General features: G+C 40.9%; 1 protein-coding gene across 3 annotated transcripts in view; it reads left to right on the forward strand.

Annotated features, from left to right (window-relative positions):
- Positions 1 to 20,319, forward strand: part of LOC118224279 (ecto-NOX disulfide-thiol exchanger 1-like) — a 68,728-nt gene that overhangs the window by 32,668 nt on the left and 15,741 nt on the right. For 2 of the 3 annotated variants that reach the window (XM_035411627.1, XM_035411628.1), the window contains exons 2-6: positions 4,570 to 4,704; positions 10,942 to 11,109; positions 12,765 to 12,971; positions 13,437 to 13,670; positions 18,874 to 19,086. In XM_035411627.1, coding sequence (XP_035267518.1) covers positions 4,650 to 4,704; positions 10,942 to 11,109; positions 12,765 to 12,971; positions 13,437 to 13,670; positions 18,874 to 19,086 — 877 coding nt within the window. In that variant the 5' untranslated portion in view covers positions 4,570 to 4,649. Of the gene's footprint in view, positions 1 to 2,351; positions 2,505 to 4,569; positions 4,705 to 10,941; positions 11,110 to 12,764; positions 12,972 to 13,436; positions 13,671 to 18,873; positions 19,087 to 20,319 lie in introns of all 3 variants that reach the window. The other variant, XM_035411626.1, reaches the window with a different exon arrangement.

Raw genomic sequence — 20,319 nt, forward strand, 5'->3', positions numbered from 1 at the left:
ACGCTGTTGTACTTAAAAATAAAAATAACTTCATTGCAAACATTGAAAACCTTAGCCACAGATGAGCTGTTCTAAAAAAAATTCTAATTCTAATAATTACATTTTTTGGAATAGAATTAATATGTAATGGTACGCAGTCACACTGCAGATTTACAGTGTTGCCATGGAGACATAATGAATGCACTTGTCTCTTGTTGGAGGTCGGGAAATAAGGCTGCAGAGGTCCCAAGTTTAGATAACACCAGGCACAAGTATCATCATTAGCATTTGGGAGCCATCCACCTGCATACTTTATTTGTGGCATGTTTCTGCAATGCAGGTACTCTACCTTCCATTTCTGGCTGTCAGGTTTTTCTCAAATTCTCATCTCCACACTAGCAGAATGCCATTTTAATGATTTAAGGATGTCAAGCACACTCATGAATAAATGACACCTACACGGATTACTGGGTGAATATTTCATGGGGTATGAAAGTGACTCTAAACATGCAGCAGGGACCGGAACTGGAGTACTGTCTTGAGTGGAAGGGAGGGGTGAGGGGAATACCCCCGGTCATGTCGTGCAGCTACGCTAAACTGAAGCGTAAACCTGCTGCGGCGGCAAAATGACGTGGATGGACCGAAGCGCCATTGTTCGCTATGCTTCATTAACCTCGATCCTCAGTGCTGGCGGGATGAACTGGGGATAGAATAAGGTGGTGGTGATGTCTTGATCTATGAGCCTGAATATACAGTATGTGTGTATATGTATGTTCTGAAAAGACACGTTCGTAGGCGTATTAGTGGGTGCCAATGTAGCACGGTAAGCTTCATTCCCAGGTGGTGCACTGCCTGAATTAATCTGAACTGATGAACTAAAAATATACATCTGTAGGCCTCTAAATGGATTTCCTGTAAAAATCTAAGATGTGGAATTGACTATGGAAAATAGGTTCTGCTGAAGGCCTAAATGTAAAATGGAGGAATTTGGAGGTTTCTTTTTCCTGCCAGGAAGGGCGCCACGAACGGCCTTTGCAAGCTGAGAAGTTCTGGCGGGCGTGGTGCTGTCGCTCCACTGTGGCCTCCCTGCCTGTCAGTCCCGCTTCCATTCCCATTCTTTCTTCTGCCAGGCAACCTTCCCTTTAGCAGGGTGGAGCCAAGCAGCTTTGCTGTGAGCTTAATCCTTGTCTGCAGCTCAGCACATGGTGGTTTTGCACCCAACCTGAAAAAGTGCCTCGGAATAGGAGTGCTGATTTCCGGTTTTTGCTCATAATATAAAAAGGTGAGATATGAATGACAGAACCCTGATCTGAGATCAGCATACTTTGAGATGGTTTGTGAACATGTGCCCGGAGCTACAGGTAGAAATTGGAAGAACGAGTGTGACTTAATAGAATGTTGGGGCAACACACCTGGCCAGTACAGTCTGTATACAGTGTGGCATAGTCTACCAGGATCTATAATTCTGCCAGAAGAATATTACATCCCTCTTCAATGAAAAAGTCAGTCAACTCACACTTAGGTAATGGAAGTGGAATGTTACATTTTGGGGGGTATTCCGGAGTATTCTATAAATACAAGCTTGGGTTTGGATCTGGTGACTGAGAAGAATAATGGAGTTTAATATGACAGCGTATCTTCAACTCATTATAGCACCAACTATAAGTATCAGATATTTGTTTCAGTCCGTTGAGGACAACAAATCAGGGATTTTGTCTTGAATCCCCGCTAATCAATTTTCTGCAACGCTCCAACTGAGACAAATCGATAATTTGTCTGGGGTACAATTATTGCCATGCTACCAGCCTGAATAGTCCAGAATGCAACAGTGTGGCTTGGTGAGGGAATGGTGGCGTGGCTATAATTTCCAACTTTGCTTTTAGCCTTTAGCCTAAGTGCTACAAGCTAGCTAATTCATGTCAATGTCAGTATGTCTGGTTGCGTACGCTACACCCCTTCTCACAAAGGGTGGAGGCGAAAGTAGTTCTGGGTAAATAACACAAATGACACACTGGAGCAGAACCATAGAAAGCCTGACAGGATAGTGAGTGAAAAATTGTGAATATCGATACATTAAAATATATTACACATATCACATAATAAACCCTGGAATGAATTGCACATTGCTGCTACATGTTTACTAATGATCTGTTCTAGCCTAGAGGTTTCCTTTAATATGGAGTGAAGACGACCACTCACTACCATTAAGCAAGGGCTGACATTGACTTTGTCTTCTAGTCATACGAACGCACTCAGACCTTACCAGGAATATATGGCCCGTAACATGAGGGAACCACCAGAGCCTTCCACAGTTTTAAAACTGTCCTGTTTCCATTGTTCACCAGCTGCATGTTTTCTTGTGTGATCCGCAGGGCTGGACGAGCAGTGATGGTATCCAGCCTCTAACAGGCAGTCTACCCTGCCCCCCACCCCCTCCTCCACCCTCGCCCCCCCCCCCTTGCCGACGGTCAGAGAGGGAGAGCAGGTGCTCTCATGAAAGCGGACAGGACCAGCCATGGCCAGCGGTAATGTACCCTTGCCATTCCATTACCGCCTCTCTTAATGAACCCCCCCTGACTGAAACATGTCGATTGTGGTGTGTCTGAATGTGTTGCCTTTTTTCTTGAGCAAAACACAAGACATGAGTTTTTTTTTACATTAATTGCCTGGGTATTTGCTCCAATTATTATTATTTTTTTTTTTTAATCCTTCTTGTTCCACGTTTCCTGTGGAATTGCCTGTTTTCTTGTCTTATTTTTTATATTTTCTATTGCTGCTTCTGAAGTCTGGGTTGCTTTTGAAGTAGAAGATCCAGACTTGCAGTTTCGGAAGGCCATTAGTTACCTTCAAATGTCTGGAACACTGAAGAAGCCAGAACAATTCTAAACACTAGACAGTGGCATTCAAGCAAAACTGATTTTTGTTTAATGTCTGGCTGTTACTTGTTTGATAGAACAAGTATGTTTTAACTTAGAATGCAGTTTTCCTTCTATAAAACTAAGCTATTTTTGATCCATAATTAAAAGGTCAGTATGGATACACCAGTGAACAGAAAAACTCTACAATGAAATCCACTAATAAAATTTGATTTTGAAGTAATTACAATTTATTTTCTAGAAATAGCTGACTGGTATAAATATTTGAATATAAAGATGATATATAGATATCAGTAAGCATATTTAGTAAATAGAATTCTTATTGGTTTATTAGTATCAAGTAGATCAGTAACACAGTGAGATTATGTGCTGTGGAAAGTAATCAGCCATCAACATTTTTAATGATAAAAATAAGGCTAAATTGCTAAATAACGCTATAAAAAAACAAAGAAATCAGCTGAAGTGATCATATACAAACAAATTCACCCTTGAAGAGTAGTTTTATTGTAATGAGTTATATGAGTGTATTGACCTCCTCTGTAGTCATCACTTGAAGACCTAAACAATTGCCAGAAGGGCCAGAGTCTATGCATACAGCAGAGAGTGAACAGAGACCTCATTCCATGCAAGTCAAAGTCTATACACAAGGCAGAGATTAAACACAGACATAATCCATTTTTTAAAACGAAAAATACCTGATACATTAAACTGAGAATATAAATTCTATAAATTAGCATTTTTATTAACTTGTAGATTTACTTCCATTTCACATTACTGGAGGTCATATATGCATAAAATACAGGAATAGGTATATGGACATGGAACTGTCATGGAATATTTAGCATATCATGCACTGTATACAGCATGGCCATCCTGTGCTGGTGGTGTCATGTGCACTGGTAAAATAGGGCATGGTGTTGAGGCACTTTTTCAGTGTGTGGATGGGCACCGTGATCTGGAATCAAATGACATATTCCACTGCACACCAGTGACTCCCTCTGGTCAATGAGATGCCCACAGTCTACCTGCTTAAGCTGCACAAGAAGTGTCCTCCTCTAGCTCAGTGTCTGTCTCAGATTAGCTGGTGGACTGCAGAGTGAAAAGAAGCCGTGGCTTGATGTTGCGTGTTTCAGGCGAGGTTGGGTGCTTCTCTGCACTCGCTCGAACTGATGGAGAATGAGTAATGAGAACAAACGCAAACACAATGGGGCATGGCAAATTTGAATCAAATTGCAGTATGAAAGCCAAAAGCAGTGCATGCTTATGAGAAACAGCAGACCCACCGGCTCAGAGACTGAGAGGAATTGGCCATATCACATGATGCAGAACTCTATTAGAGCGCACAGGAATGTTCCGTTCGCTAGTCTGTGCCATTTTCCATTATCATTTCAGTGCGCGTGGCAGGGGTCCACGGCTAAAAGGAGGGGTATGCTTTTAGGGTCTGTTTTTCTCAGCTTGCTGCGTGAAGGGTTTGATTACAAACATGACGGGAGTTGGGGCAGCAGGGGATTTGGGGGGGGTCGGGAGGGCAAGAGGGAGGCACCTGCTCAGAAAGTGAGCTCTTAGCTCTTACCTCCATCATGGCCTTGGACAGCTGTCAGAGAGAAATCTGAGCCATCCCTCCACAATCAGTCAGGATTCACTGAAAGCCTTCTGCTGACAGGTCCGAGTTCACACTGCCGGTCTCCTCTTCCCTCTCCTTCTTCCTCTGCAGCGGACAGTTTAGGGAGTTCAGGAACGGAGCAGACCAGCCTCAGCGTGCCCCTGGCGGACCCTGGAGCCTGGGCCACAGCGATGAATAACCTGGGCATCGTGCCTGTGGGAATGCCAGGGCAGCAGCTGGTTGCAGGTAGGCCTCTGCACCTGACCTGGGTCATATGCATCATTTGAAATAAAGAACTCTTTAAATATCAATGAAATCACTTCAGATGTATTCTATTCTTAAAATAAACATGGATTTTTACTAATATTCTGAACAGCATCTTTTTTTCATATGATCTCTTTGTAACATGCATATGTGGGTAGGGTACTCAAAATCTGTAGTCAAGTATAGGTATTACTACTTCAGTACTTCAGTACCACCGCTGTCTCTGTGTGTAGTTCCACTTTATTTAAAGTCAAAATTATATCACTTTTTATTTTTTTAATCAATAACAAAGCAAGTCCAAGGTATGAATCCAAGGTATGGTGAATGGCATGCCTTTCCATACCTAGGTCTGTGGCTATCGATAGCTTCACTATAAAATGGATGTTAGCTAAGTAGCTAGTTTGCCACCGATAAGCTTTCAGCACACCATTAAATGCAAGCTACTCATACAGAAACTAGTCATTGCCTCATAATATAGAAACTAGTTGGCTAGCCAGTGAACTAACAAAGGCTTTGGGGTTCTTTGAACTTATTCAACAAATATATGATGTGCTGCAGGCTATTAACATAATACTTAGTAGCTAGCTACCAACGACACAAACACTGTTTCACATCCACAGTTGTGCTGATTTTCTGTCCTTCAAAATGATCATACTCACCTGCTATCGCTAGTCCTTTAAGATTAATGTCGTCACCAACTGCGCCCCGCTGCCACTGACGCATGTTTCAACAATGGATTAATACCGCCACCTACTACACATCATCACTTGTGCACATTTAAACAGTGGGGAGTCATCTACTTAGTCAGCTAGTCGGCTAACCGCTCAGTAAGAAGCATTCACTCTTGGTATTGTACTTGTTTTTGCTCATTTTATTGATAGATTGCATTTTTATTTATTAATTTTTAAATATAAGCTCTTAATTAACATGTATTGGCCAATGTGAGTTTCTATGTTGCACTTGCAAAAAGTGGCGCCTCCAGAACAGGGCCACACCAATAAACTCAATGAAAATTCCTAAACTATGAACCAGATTTTTATGAAAAATCACACATTGTATGTTTTCTACTATTTAATGACAAACAGGGAAGGCCTCAGTGCACAGTCACTGTCAGGATGTCAGGACGGATTGTTCAGTTCTTGACCTTGACAATCCAAAGTGTTATGTAAATAGTGTGCAACTGTGTTGTACATTAGCAGTACAATTGTACAGATGTTATATTGTACAAATTCATATACGAAAAGCTATATACAATTACTTCATGCTGTTTTATATACAGTGGCTTTTATGGATGAATGGGGGTGGGTGTGGGGGAGGTGTTGCTGTATTGATATATGTGTCCTCAGTGCCCTGACTGTAGCTGTGGAGAATAGAGCAGGTTATTTTAGTTGCCCAGTGCACTGAGACGTGTCCATGTGATTTGAACTGCTGCTGGAGCCGCTAGCTCCTTGACGCATCACACGTGTGATGGATGGTCAACGCCGAGGCTCTACGCCCAATATGTTCCGCGCGCTGTCGTTGTAAAATACAGCCACAGAGTTCGGGAATCGAATGAGCCGACATTTCATGGTTTCACCTGCAGCCAGAACGAAGGCTCCTGCCAGCGCTCCTCTCCGCTCGGGCGCTAGGCTGACATAATCCCCTCCTGAGGCCGAGCCTGTGCGTCCAGGTGGACACGTCAGCCCCTTTTCGAGCCTCTGTAATTCTGCCTCCGCGTGATGGTGAATTTTCCTCCGAGTGGTGGTTTTTATGTGAGCCGAACGCGCAGCGGAAAAGCGGGGGTTGGGCTCGGTGTCAGAATAACGCACTCCGAAGGCAATCAGCGATGTTAATTATCGCCTCTCTCGCTTCAGCACCGCAGTCGTTACACTCTCCACACTCCTTCATGTCATGTTTGGCTAATTTTATGACCATAAGGAAGTACACATGTACGAGTATTGTGGAGGAAGTGGTTGGGGGAAGGGAGTGTTGGTGCTTTTGGTGTAAAGAAAAGGAAACAACAAATTGCCTGTGGCAGAGCTCTCCCTTGAATATTCTGATCGAATTTGACTCTTGACTCAGTGTTCATGCAAAATCAAGCTTAGGTGGAAAGGCAACTCATTATAATTATTATCATTGGAGGGCAAGGAACCCACAGTAGACTGAGGGAAATTAAAATGCGTGAAGAGATTTTGAGATTTGTGAAATTGTCACAGCCTTGCAAAGTTTGGAAGAATGGCATCATTTAAATTCCAGCCTTGAATTATTTTAGCCGTTCAAGGGTACATTTGAAATGATTATCCTTTAAGGCATTTAGAAAATAACTATTTTTCATAGATTTTTGCTCCTCATTCTTCATTTTACAGAGGCACTCAACTGAAATTAAATTATTTGAAGGCAGATAGAAAACACGGCATGCCATACTGTCATCGAGACAAAAAGATTCCCTTAGGCATTTCACACTATTATAGTTCTAAAGTCGACAAAACTGGCAAATGTATCAACATTCAAAACTGTGCTTCCATTGAATACGTAAGGGGATGAATGCCAATTACCAAGCCCTTGTCCTGACCTCCTCCCACTGTTCAGTTCAATTTATACTCCATTTGGATGGTTTTTGAAAGCATTGTCTTATAAACATTGATCATATTTTAGATCATGTATTACAGTTTATTACTCTCCTGGTTACTCCAGAATGACTGAATGTGCCATAGTTTACAACCAGACTGAAATGATTATCCTGGAATGTCCCATGCATTTAAGTTTTAAAGACAATGGCAAAGATTGCAGTTTGGTTTAACTGCATTTAATAAATGTAGTATAGTATGGTATGGTATTTTGGAAGACACATGCTTATATTTTCTTTCAGATTATACTTACAAAAGCCACTCAGTCTATTGGTTTTTATTTGGTTTTTCCAACCTTATTGCTTTTAGCCTAATTATATACTCATTTGATGTCTGTACCCCTTTGTTTTTATTAAACAAAAAAAATATATACTTTTTCAAACAACTGTCACTTAAGAATGACAGTTTCCTGGGCACTCTTCGTAAAGTTCTTTTGAATTTAGGCATTTGAAAATTGAATCTTGTGTTTTTAAGCCTGTTTTTACCCTCAGAGGTACGTAGAGCCCAAAGATGGTCTTATGTTGAACACAGTGGATTTTCTTGCCGTAGGAGTTGCTTTTGTCGAAGCTGAATTGTAATATTTAATAAGTGAACCGAGGAGGAGATTTAGAGTTAGAATTAGTATAAGCCTTGCATTGCTGCGTGCTAGCAATTGCTAGAAAATTCCAGAAAGCTGCGAGTTGAATATGACAGAAAATATTAATTGAATTATTCCTGAGGCAGTTAAACAATTTTCATGGTGCATTAAGGATATGGGATATTAAGCTAACATTATTATTTTGGAGTATGCATTTTCTCTCTGGGTTTAATTTATGAAACATGCAGAACTGACGGTGTACTGGCATAAATCCCGTAATACAAATATTAAGTCACGAAAAATCAATTCTCTTAAAATAAAAACCTTCTTTTTTCATTTTGTTCCTACTGTCAGTTTCATCTAGTATTTGTTGATGAATGTCATGGGGACAGAAACTGAAGCTTAAACAATAAAAGTAAATAAATAAATAAATATACATATTTAAGCCCTCAATCCTGCTAGAGAGATAGATACCAATGACTGCAGTGGAAAGACAATTAGGTTAGACAGTTTAAACTCCTACTGGCAGGAGTTTGGCCATTTGTATCCAGTAGGTAGACCCACACTTTGAATTTTTTTCTGGTCTGAAGTCAAAGGCATACGTTTCAGATCGTGAATACCTGCTGATCAGACAAGATGTGGAACACTTCTCGTGAAATAATTAAAGCTTGTTGTTTGAAGTGGGATGTAAACCTGTTTGGGTCTCTCGTGACCTGGGATGACCCATCTCCACAGCAGTTAAACACTCTAATAAAGACCAGAGCCCTGGTATAATTGCATGTGAATGATAACAAAGGCAATCAAAGACTCTGTATGTTAGCCTGGATCAGGGAGAGTTGAATTAGTCCCCACTTCTATCTCGGTCTCACATCAGGACTACTACTGTGGATAATTATACCACATGAATGTAATGCATGAAATGGAGGATATTTTTCCTCATGTCTACAGAGAAATGGAACGATTACCTTTCAGACTGCAAATTTAAGAGAATCCGAGAAGTGACGTTCCCTTTTTTTTTTTTCCTATTTTCTGGCCCATTTGAAATATAGTACCAAATGCACTGTATTCAGTGCTTTTTTTGTTAATTCTGGGGTTCCAAAAAAAAAAAAAGGGGTGGGGGGGCATTGGTGCATTTTTTATTCATATTCAGAAAAACTGATAACTGTGTGTTAAATGAAAAAATACAGGAGAAAAGTATGATGAACATATGATGAGTAGAATGATGACTACACTTAAAGTAAAGGTATTCTCAGCGCCCACTCAAAACATTTTGGCGGGTTGACACCCCTGTGGATGATGGTGGTGTTGGTGAGGTCTGGTGTTGACTGATTGCATCTCACCTCCATGGTAATTAGGTCCAGCTGTTTTCTGAACTTTTTCCGTTTCTCTTAGTCTACAGTTTTCATGGCAGTCAAACAGCTTTTTCGCTGGAAAAGGAGAAAAAAAAAATCCAGAATGAACAAAACTACTTCACATTTTGGCAGACATGGCTAAGCTTGGAGCCAGAGAAATTAAATAAAAAAGACCTTGAATAATTTTTCTGTTGAAAAAAAAGTCACTGAAAATGATGAATGTGGGGTGTCTGCGTAATTTACTTGATATTACCATTCCCTTCTTCTGAGTTCTGCAAGGTCTTGGAGCTCAGATTCCTGCTTATTTTGACAGCCAGGATTTAATAGTTATAATCTATAGTCTTTCACCCAGTTAAGAGGTGGATTTTGGATCTGTATTTTTATAAAATGTAAATGTTTTCATTAAACTTGATAACAGTACAGACACACACACACACACACACACGCACACACATATACAGTACAATAGCAGACCGTGGATCAGAGGCAGGGCCTTCAACAACGCACTAACCCCACACCACACACACACACACGACCAAGCTCAACCATTGATAGGATGTTAACTGCTTAATTGTATCATGCAGTATACCTGTATGGAAGCATCTGCATTTGATATGTTTCTCCACTCATTTACTCAGGTTTTTACTTTAATTTGTCACCCCTCTGAAATTCCCAATATTCAAGGTTAATATAGGCTACCACGTGTAGCCAACAGGGGGCACCCAAGTGTCTAGGGCCCCATGCAATAGCTTGGTTTGCATGATGGCAAAGTCCACCTCTGCTTGCACAGGCAGAAAATCATGAGCTAAATTTCTTTAAAAGGCCAACAATTCTTGTAAACAAACTTATTTTTTTCGGACATCTCAAGTGACAACCATTTACAAGCTGTTAATGAATAAAACAGCCCCTTTAGTGATCACATTGTAGTAACATAGCTTACCATTGATGTTATCACTGAGGTAACTTATCGCTAACTAATTCAGAATTGACTTCTTTATACATAGGACAACCTTACCACAGTACCACTGGGCTTATTTTTACCACGCACGGTGCGATTTTTGAGTTTTAGTTGGCAGCAATACAAAGATGGCATGCGCTGAAAACAAATCAAATGCATTATTTTAAAATATCTGTCGAGAGCAAGACATCTCATTTTCAACTTTTCATTCAAATTAAGAGCTTTCTCTTTGAATCTCGCAATGCTACCACAGCTGTGTAAATATTATGATCTATAAACAAAACTATAGAGATTTTTACATTTACCTCATCATCCACATTGAATTAATTGAACCCTGTCAATTATAATATTGCATGTTGCTTAATGCTACTGTTACACAGAATCAAAATTAACTGTATTGTGTATATATTATTTTTTGTGGTTCTTTGTGGATTTTGCTTTATGCCATTTCATTAACAAGCACTTATGTTTCTTGCTATTAATGTGATTCCAACTATTGGCTCCCACCAGGTAGTGCAGTGCTTTATATTGCACTATTGGAGCTAGAATGAGGGGTTTGGGTTATGGTTATTTTCTTGTTATGCCTTGTTGCATTTATGGGTACATCATATGATGAATTCCTATGGAACCCTGTGTGCTTATGGATTCAGATACATTTGATATCATATAACTATGTGGTGTCTGCGTGCTGTACTAAACCGTTTCCTGGATGCGTGTCTTTCCCAGATTCTGTCTGTATACCAGGATTTGACCCCGGCTTGGGCATCATCGCCCCAATCAACCCCATGATGGCAGGGATCCGGCTAGTGGCCCCTCCCCCCGTGCCAGTCGAGCTGCCCGTCATCAAGGAGATCATACACTGCAAGAGCTGCACTCTCTTCCCACAGAATCCCAGTGAGTACAGTCCAGCTGAGCGTTTCACCGACACTGTGGGTCTGCGGCGAGCCGTGCGGGAATTTAAAAGGTCCTTCTCGGGCGTGATGCACACTCCGATGAGTAAGGCTCCTGGAACTGCTTGAAAGCACCACGGAACTGCCAGCCCCGGTGGCAGTTGCCATGGATACACCTTTTGCTGTTGTTTGTACCGAATGGTGTGTATTTACTTTTCCCCCCAAATTGACTGTGGGTGATGCTTTTTTCTTCAAATGCTGGCAAGTGCACCAGCGAGGAGCAGTGTAATGTAAACACTTCCTTTTTTGAAAGCCCAGAAAGCTCTGGACAAGCATCTGCTACATGCATGCAAATATAAATGTAAATGCTGAAATCAGTTTCTGAGTTTAAATCTCTCTCCCCATATATATCACCTCCTTACTCCTTTCCCTTGGGAAATTGCAGTGTGCTTGCAGGGATGTATTCTAGCATTTTCTGGGAGTTTTATTATTAAATGAATAGTGTGACAGTGCAGAGCGAAAATATGTGTGATTATTTTGTTTTTTGCATGGTTGGAATGCATATAGTTTGTCAAAACTGGCTAGTTAGGCCAAGGAGCAGTGATCTGGCCATGGGAACATTACAGAGGGAGACACAGGATTTCAGAGCCTATAGTTTATGTTTCTAAACCATGATCCTGGGGACCCACTACAGATGTTAGTTTTTGTTCCAGCCATAATAGCAAGCTTGGAATTGTAATGAGCTGCTAGTTTTTCATATTTCAACACTTTTATCGTCTATTAAGGACAATTTACCCTTGTTATGCTAGAAATTGCCCATATCCCATATTCAGATCCCAGGAATTTCAATCCGCCAGACCAACTAATGTAATTTTCTGTGCTGTGTGTACTGTAGTTGAAAGAGGTCCCATTTTTAATTGATTCATTTTTCAGGTGAAATCAGTTGGGTCCTATTTGATGAGAGTGTGGAAGTATGAAATCTTCTGTGTAAAATGAATGGAGTTTACTGACAGCACATGCTAACATGCCAGACTTGAATTGTATTAAAATAAGCCAACGACTTGAATTGATCAAGAGATTGGCTTTGACAAAAACCAGCACACTCAGTGGGTCAGTGTCAGAGATAGAGAACCAGCAGTATTGCTGATTCACATTGACCTGTATTTATGCTGCAGTTGGTTATTATGGCAATACTGTGCACTGATAGCTATAGCTTTATGTTGGTTGTTTTCACAGCTGGTTGATTTAACCACTGACAATTTTTGTCCTTGGGTACCTTGAAAAGTGTATACATGTTTTATTATTGAAGAGATAAGATGAACATACATTTGGTATTGATAAGTACCAGTATTATATATTGGTATTTATTTATTTATTGAATTGTGTTCAAGTTTGTCGGTCTTTCCTTGGATGTGTCATCATAAACCTTTATTTATCAAGGAATTACATAGTGATTAACATTCTCCCCTGGCAGCAAGACAGGTAAAGCCCCTTAAGTCATTTACAGAAAGAAAGGACACTACAACAAATAGCAAATATCATACAAAAAGAAGAAAAAATGTTAATAAAAAATACAAAGAATGATATTAAATGGAGACCTGTTTATTTAAGCTGTCATGTGATATCCCGCCCCCCCCCACGAAACTATCTCACCCCCAGACCTGCCGCCTCCTTCCACCCGGGAGAGACCCCCAGGGTGCAAGACTGTGTTCGTGGGAGGTCTTCCCGAAAATGCCAGCGAGGAGATCATCCGGGAGGTGTTCGACCAATGTGGTGACATCATCGCCATCCGCAAGAGCAAGAAGAACTTCTGCCACATCCGCTTCACGGAGGAGTTCATGGTAGATAAGGCCCTCTACCTGTCAGGTGAGATTTCCTCACTCCGCCCTCCCACTTCCACACGGCTGAGATCAAAGTGGAGCGAGATTTCTTGGCAACTTAAGAACGTGGAAAGATGTGAGGAGAAATTTGAATCTGAGAACGTGCAAAAGGGAATTTGCATTCAATTATTTAAATCGGCCAGATGCAGCTTGTTTTTTTTTTGTAGTTTAGGATTGAAGTTAATATTGGGAAATGATTCATTGTCAAGTTGTTCTGTAGAAGAGATCTGAAACGCCAGCCTTGGAGGGCCAGAGATTTAAAATGCCAGTCCCGGGGGGGGGCCAAAGATAAGTTGTAAGTGAAACACACCAAAGGCCAGCAGTCACAGCAGCCCTCCGGGACTGTACCACTTCCCTGTTCCGCATGCCGTGCCTAATGACTTGCATCACCCGAGCAGGCTGTGTCACGCGCCGCGTCGACGGTGCAGCTGACCGCGCTGTATTCTCCCAGGCTACCGGATGCGCATCGGGTCGAGCACGGACAAAAAGGACTCGGGGCGCATCCACGTGGACTTCGCCCAGGCGCGGGACGACCTGTACGAGTGGGAGTGCAAGCAGAGGCTGCTGGCGCGCGAGGAACGCCACAGGCGGAAAGTCCAGGAGGACCGCCTGCGCCCCCCCTCGCCCCCGCTCATAATGCACTATTCCGAGCACGAGGCGGGCCAGCTGGCTGACCGGCTCAAAGGTAGACCTTGTTTCTCTTTCAAAAATAAGATCAATTGTAAAAAAAAAAAAATGCTCAAATCTACAGGGCAAGCTGGTACTTATTAATGCAAAAAAAGAAAAAAAATCCTGCAGGTCCCTGTGATTTTCCAGTGTTACAGCAGCTGAAAACATATCAACTTATCATGATTGAGTTTAAATTACTTTTAATTTAGTGAATCTATGCACAGACTTAGTAAAATTTGTGAGTGATTGGTGTAAATACTGAAAACGGATTGGTGTAAATACTGAGTGATTGGTGTAAATACTGAAATCTTATGGGTTATCTTGTTATATTTAAGAGAACTAGCAATGTCAACAGCTGGCTTGGACTGAACTTAGCATGAAACACATTCACTGAGATAAAAAAAAAAAGAAATATATTTTCCAGTAACTGCTCAAATGGTTCGCTCTGCAGTTACAGGCCAATAGAGTTAATTAATAGATGCCCTTTCAGACTTTTCAGTGCAGCCTCGGTAAAGATTCTTAGTTTAAATTATTTGTTTTTCCCATTTGAAGATGCCCTGAATTTGGATTGCTCTCAATGCTTTTTTATAGCTAATTAAACGGAAACTGTTATGTTATATTGTTTTTCAATGTTGGGAGACTTACCGTATACAATTTGAAAAAGAGCTTTGCGGAAATATGCAATGCTTATCTGGTATTTAATTTTTATTTGGAAGATGGTAAATTCCTTGCATGATTTCATTAAGAAAATTAAATTTAAAAAATTTAATGGGCAATGACCATAGCTAGCCTCATACAGAAAAAAAACAAAACATGGCTTTGTCAACATTCATTCAATTTTGTTCAACATTTCAAACCGACATTTTATGATTGCCATGCGATTTGTGAGAAACCCATTCTGAAGGTCATATCTCACATGACCTTATAAGCAAGTCTGAAAACTTGGAAATCGCATAATTTCTTCCTTCAGCTGGTGTATAGAGCATGGACAGGTGAAAGCAATTTAGTAGAAACCTTACCTAGCCAATCAGTAGCCACTTCAGATCAGTGGAATGATAAAGGAAGGGAGGAAGGGTGCTTTTATACAGCAATCAAACAGAGCCATACTGTTATTAAGTTTTGGTCTATAATGATTGCAAGTATACGCCATGGCTGAGAGGGAGGGGTTTTAGAATCAAGGTGAATTTTGCCATTTCCTGCCAGTTTGCATGATGGGAAATGTACTCTGCAGCCCCTGGCCTCGTTTGTATTATTTGACATCTATCTGATTTCCTGGCAAATCCAATATGAGCATGTAATGAGTGTGGACGGGACACAAGACATCGCATATGGATGAAATCTTTTTCATCCAATCAGAGCAAACACTGGAGGTAGACTGGGTTGGATTGCTCCAGTATTGCATTTGAATGTAAACCTTCCATCATGTGATTTTTCCAAGAGGCCTTTGTGCTCTTCAGTATTCAAGGCAGGCTTGTCAAATGATTCTGGTTGTCCCTGGTCATTGCTTCGTGGATGCTGCCTGCTCCTGCCATATAGTTAGTGGTGCGATAAAACAAAAGGTGCTAGGGAACCCCTGGCTAATAGAACTCATTCAGTCTGGAGAAATGGATTTCCTTCAAAAGGTCAGCCCCCATTCCTTCTCACAGTGTTCAAGCCCCAGGTCTTCATTATATCTGATGACCCCACGGAGGCAGAGATGGCTGGCTCCTGGTCAAGATGCCGTGTTCATAAAAATACTCAGGCGGACCCAAGAAAAAAAAAAAAGGCGCTGCTTCAAGAAGGACAATACGACTGTGCACTGCACCACTGTTTTGCGTATTTGAATGCAAGACATCAGTCCGAGCCAGGGACAGAAAGTTCAGCATTCATAAATTTGCATATTTCAGTTTGGTAAGAAAGGCATACCTTTCTGTGGAAGAGCTGGCATTGTCTATGTGATCAGAATTTCCTTCCCTTAATGCTCATTTCGCCTGCCTGATTTACTGCAGTGTTTGTAGTCCCTAAGCTTTTTTGAACTTCAGACAGACCGAAAGTTTTTGTTCTTTTGCAATATGGAAACGTTAAGGCATTAACCATTGTTATCACTGTATTGCAGCTTCTCTGAGAAGAACTATGCGTGCAGTTTAAAGCAAAGCAATCCCATTGTACTGAAGGAAATCTTATGGTTTTATGGTGGGTGAGAGGCAGAAGTGGAATGAGGAGAATTACTGGGAGATTCCATCTTTTGGCTGTGACCTTAAACTGAGTTCCTGACTTACTGTGTTCGTTTAAAGATCCAGCACAACGTTTCAAAACGGTAGGACCCGTTAACCCCAGTATCCTGGCCAAATTCCCAATGAACCTGACTCTGTGTATGTCTGGCTGCTTTACGTCTGAAAACCTCCCGTCTACATCTGACTGGCTACACCAGCCCTTGAATTCCCTGCCCACGCCAATAAGCCAGGGTCGTCGCTGCAAATGAGAAACGAGCTCTCGGTCGATTTACTCTGTTACAAAGTTAAAAATAAAATACAAAAAAATGGAGGTGGCAAGGCCATGCTCAGACTGAAAAGCCTCATTAACACTCTCACCCTTTTTTTTTTGGGGGGGGGGGGGTTGGGGAGGTTGGGGGGGTGTGGGATGTAGTCTCATTGTATTAATATTGAGGTCATTATTTTTAAACCTGCCAAAAAAAAAAAAAAACGACTCACTGGGTCATTCTCGCCGGGTCAGGAAAATGGATTTTGTTCCTAATCATTTGTAAATTGTAACCCCTAGCCAAACAAGAGAATTCTTTGTGCATATTTTAAAGAACCTTTCGGCACCCGACCACCCAACCCCCCCATGGTGTCCCCTCCATCATTTAGTACATGCATTCTAATGGCAAAATCAATACAGTTTCATTGTTTTCAGACATGTTCCTCCTGGTGAAACATGCTTTAAATGGGTTTCTTTCTCTTATTGCGGCCTTTTCATAAATCATCATGATATCTGCAGGCCTTTCCTGGGATTTTTCAATCTGAAATTTTACCTGTTTTCATGCAGTTTGAAATGGCCAGGGGTTGGGAATTGCGTGCGCTCCATTGGGAATGCCCAGTTTGTGTGTGCTCATGCTTTTTGCGTCAATCTCCTCTGTCTTCTCTATTTGGGAAAGCACGGGTGTGCCGACATACTCCTCCGAAACGAGGTGTTAAGTTGCTGCTTCTTCTCAGTATGCAGTCCACCAGTTAATGAGCTCAAGGAGGGTACTGCATGTGTCGCTTGTGCAGGAAAGTAAAAGAAAATGGAAATAATTCGAAGGCAAATTTCAACGCGCCTGACTATTCACATCAAGCGCGATGCGATTTTGCGAATAAATTATTTTTTTTTAAATCACGTCACTGAAAAAAATTGAATAAATGTCACTGCGTGAGGGTGACCGACCATTTTTTAAAAAAGCAAGCGAGAGCCAGGGAGATTAATTTGATTGAGTTATGGTTTCATGCAGTTTTCCTAAATAATGTAATGATTAAAAAACGGCCAAAAATTTGTGCTAATTATATGGTATAAAACGATTTATAAAACTATTTTTTCTTGATGGAATCGTTGTTTTCATAGAATTAACGACCAGAGGTTTTTGCTTAACAATGGTGCAAATAGAGCTAGGCTACCAACCAGAGTTTTTGTATAACAACGGTCCAAATAGAACTGCCAACCAGAGTTTTGCTTGACAACAGTAAAATAATATGCTCAAACGGCCGCGGAAAAATATTTCACTTTCAGCTGATTTAGTCAATAAAAATCAATAAATTTTAAAGTAACCATATATAGCCTAGTCATTGTTGGTAACCCGTTGTACAAGTGGAATAAACCCCTCCGGGCTGTCCTGTTATTGGAAAATAATGGCTGGTGGTTTAACGTTACATTAGCATAGTTAGAAGTTTAAACAAAGTAGTTTTACGTAGATTGTAAGCTTGATATACACACACCATCATCATACTGAAGCGCATTGAAATCATTGTCTTTGTAGTTATTTTCCCTTTTATCATACAAAACGGAGTTCTGTGAAACAAAGACAATCAAACGATCCGCCATGTTGGATGTTTTGAATGTGACGTTATCAACAACATGCCTTTTGATTGGTCAGATGTGTACATGTCGGAAGCGAAACCTCGGAAAAATCAACCTTGGTCCGAAAAAATAAAAGACGCAATATAGCTCAGCGAAATTCTGTCGCTGATGTGAAAGCTTGCATTGACTGGATACAGGTTTGAAAAATATTATTGACGTGCGAATTAATCGCACGAAAAAAACGTGTCTGGTGTGTAAAGACCTTTAGACTGGCAAAAGCAAGTTCCAAGTGACTTTATAATGCATGTATCATGTTACGAAACCACCTGGAACTTGTTTTTGGAAATGATATGTTTCTGTTGCTTTGGAACCGACAGACAATCCTTGTCTGGGGTATAGAAAACCATTGTGTCGGCCACAAACTATTGCCAGGCTTCACACAGCAACACTTTTTAATTACCATCGGATTTGCACATGGGTCCCCAAAGGCAGGATTATTAAAATCTCAGAACTGCTGCACGGAAGGACTCTTGCTTTTGTGCTCGAAAAATGATCACGTTTTTATGAGCTGTCGCTAAGAGACAGTGCACTATACCACTGTCCTTATTGCCCTAAAATCTATTTTAATTCATGTGTTCATGTTCCAAGGACATGGTTTGGACATAGCACATGGTTTGTTGCATACTATTTAAATAAGATTTAAAAAGAAAAAAAATGTAAAGTTTTGAGTCAAGCCAAAGAACTGATATTTCCTGGAAATAGCTGTTTATTGTGTTCCACACTTGTCAGTGTACAAACTGAGATTATGAGCCTACATCTACAAATTTCTGAATTTAAATAAACTACAGTACAATTTATAACTGCGTGATGCATATCCAGCAATTTTGTTGGATCACAATATTTCATGAATAGCAACCGTCATTTAATGTAGTGCAGTACAAATATCACTGTTTTCTTAATATGGCAATATGTTCTTAAGATCATATCCATAATTTATGGCTGCATGGCACAAATGAAAATGTTTTGTTGATAACAGCTCGGATACAGGCTGTGGGGGGATGCGTGCTGTTTCTGCCAGACAGCTGGTAGAGAAGGGCAGGTGCACACCTGGCTCCTCACCGCAGGTTGCGTCTCTCTCTCTCTCTCTCTCTCTCTCTCTCTGTCCCTCCCTCCCTCCCTCTCTCCTCCAGATGACGGCAAGTTCAGCGAGGCCACGGCGGTGCTGCTGACCTGGATCGACCGCGGCGAGGTCAACCGCCGCTCCGCCAACCACTTCTACTCCATGATCCAGTCGGCCAACAGCCACGTGCGGCGGCTGCTCAGCGAGAAGGCCCAGCACGAGGAGGAGATGGAGCTGGCCAGGGAGCACTTTAAGAACGCCATGCTGTCCATCCTCACGCAATGTAAGCTCCGCCCCGCCCCGCCCCGCCCACCCCGCCAGAACAGATTCCAATGAAAAATCTGAGATGCTTTGTCTGCAGGAAATACATGCTGACGTGACATTAACGCTGATGAACAATCGGTAAACACTATGATTGGCTAACTAGGATAGCAGTGATGAGAACAACAACAATAATAATAATAATACTAATTATTATTATTATTATTATTATTATTATTATTATTATTATTATAAACTGAATACATAAATTAACGATGACTGATAAAAGGGGGAAAAGGCATGGTCATCATTAATGGTTAGTCAGTGTCTCTCAGGTTGTGGTGGGCTGAAATGTTTTGTTCTACCATTGGAGCCGCTGGTCCTTCTACAGTAAGATGATTTTATTTTCCTTCAGTGCAGTCAATTATGTAATTTACAGTGGCCACAATGACATCCTCCTGGTTTCAGCATTACAGTTAATCCCTCTTACCTTCCTGGATGCTGATAATTCTCCATTCTTCATGCGGATTCTGAGTCACTTACTAAAGCAATATACGGTGCTGTAGACCGGGCTTGACACAGTGCTAGGAACACGACTGAATTGTCTTGCTCATTGCTCATTTTTATGTTCGTATGTCCTAAGTCCTTTTTATGCATTCAGTTTAAAACTCTTATAACTTTATATCCTTGAACACATTAGATCACATTAGTCTTAGTAAGAGACAAACTACCATTACTATTAGATTAATAATAATAATAATAATAATAATAATAATGTATTTATTTATTATGTTTTGTTGCTTAACATTGATTGTAATGTCTGGTTACCTACTGGAACAGGGCTCTGAACCTTAATGGGACTTTTCTGCAGTTAAATAAAAAAAAACCTTATTACATGTATCACATGAAAAATCTTGGAGGACATCAGTAAAGGTTATCCTGGGCATCACCCCATACTGAGCCAAAAAAAAAAAACCCCAATAAAATACACACACGCAAATACACGCACACACACACACACAATAAAATAGATAATGTGACCCAGTACAACAATCCAAAGGGAAGCTTGTCAGGGTAAGTACAGTAGCACAGTATAGGTGGAACAGACCCCAGTTCACTCCAGATCTCAAAGGTAGGCCAATATTTCATTCCCCTTCTAATTTCATTTCCTGTGCGTTTCTACAATGCAGCAGTATGTTGTAGACAGATAAATATTGGAGCCAATGGTATCCTCAGCTAAGAATTGTTTTCATGT

This window comes from Anguilla anguilla, chromosome 3 (assembly GCF_013347855.1).
Source record: "Anguilla anguilla isolate fAngAng1 chromosome 3, fAngAng1.pri, whole genome shotgun sequence".
NCBI lineage: Eukaryota > Metazoa > Chordata > Actinopteri > Anguilliformes > Anguillidae > Anguilla > Anguilla anguilla.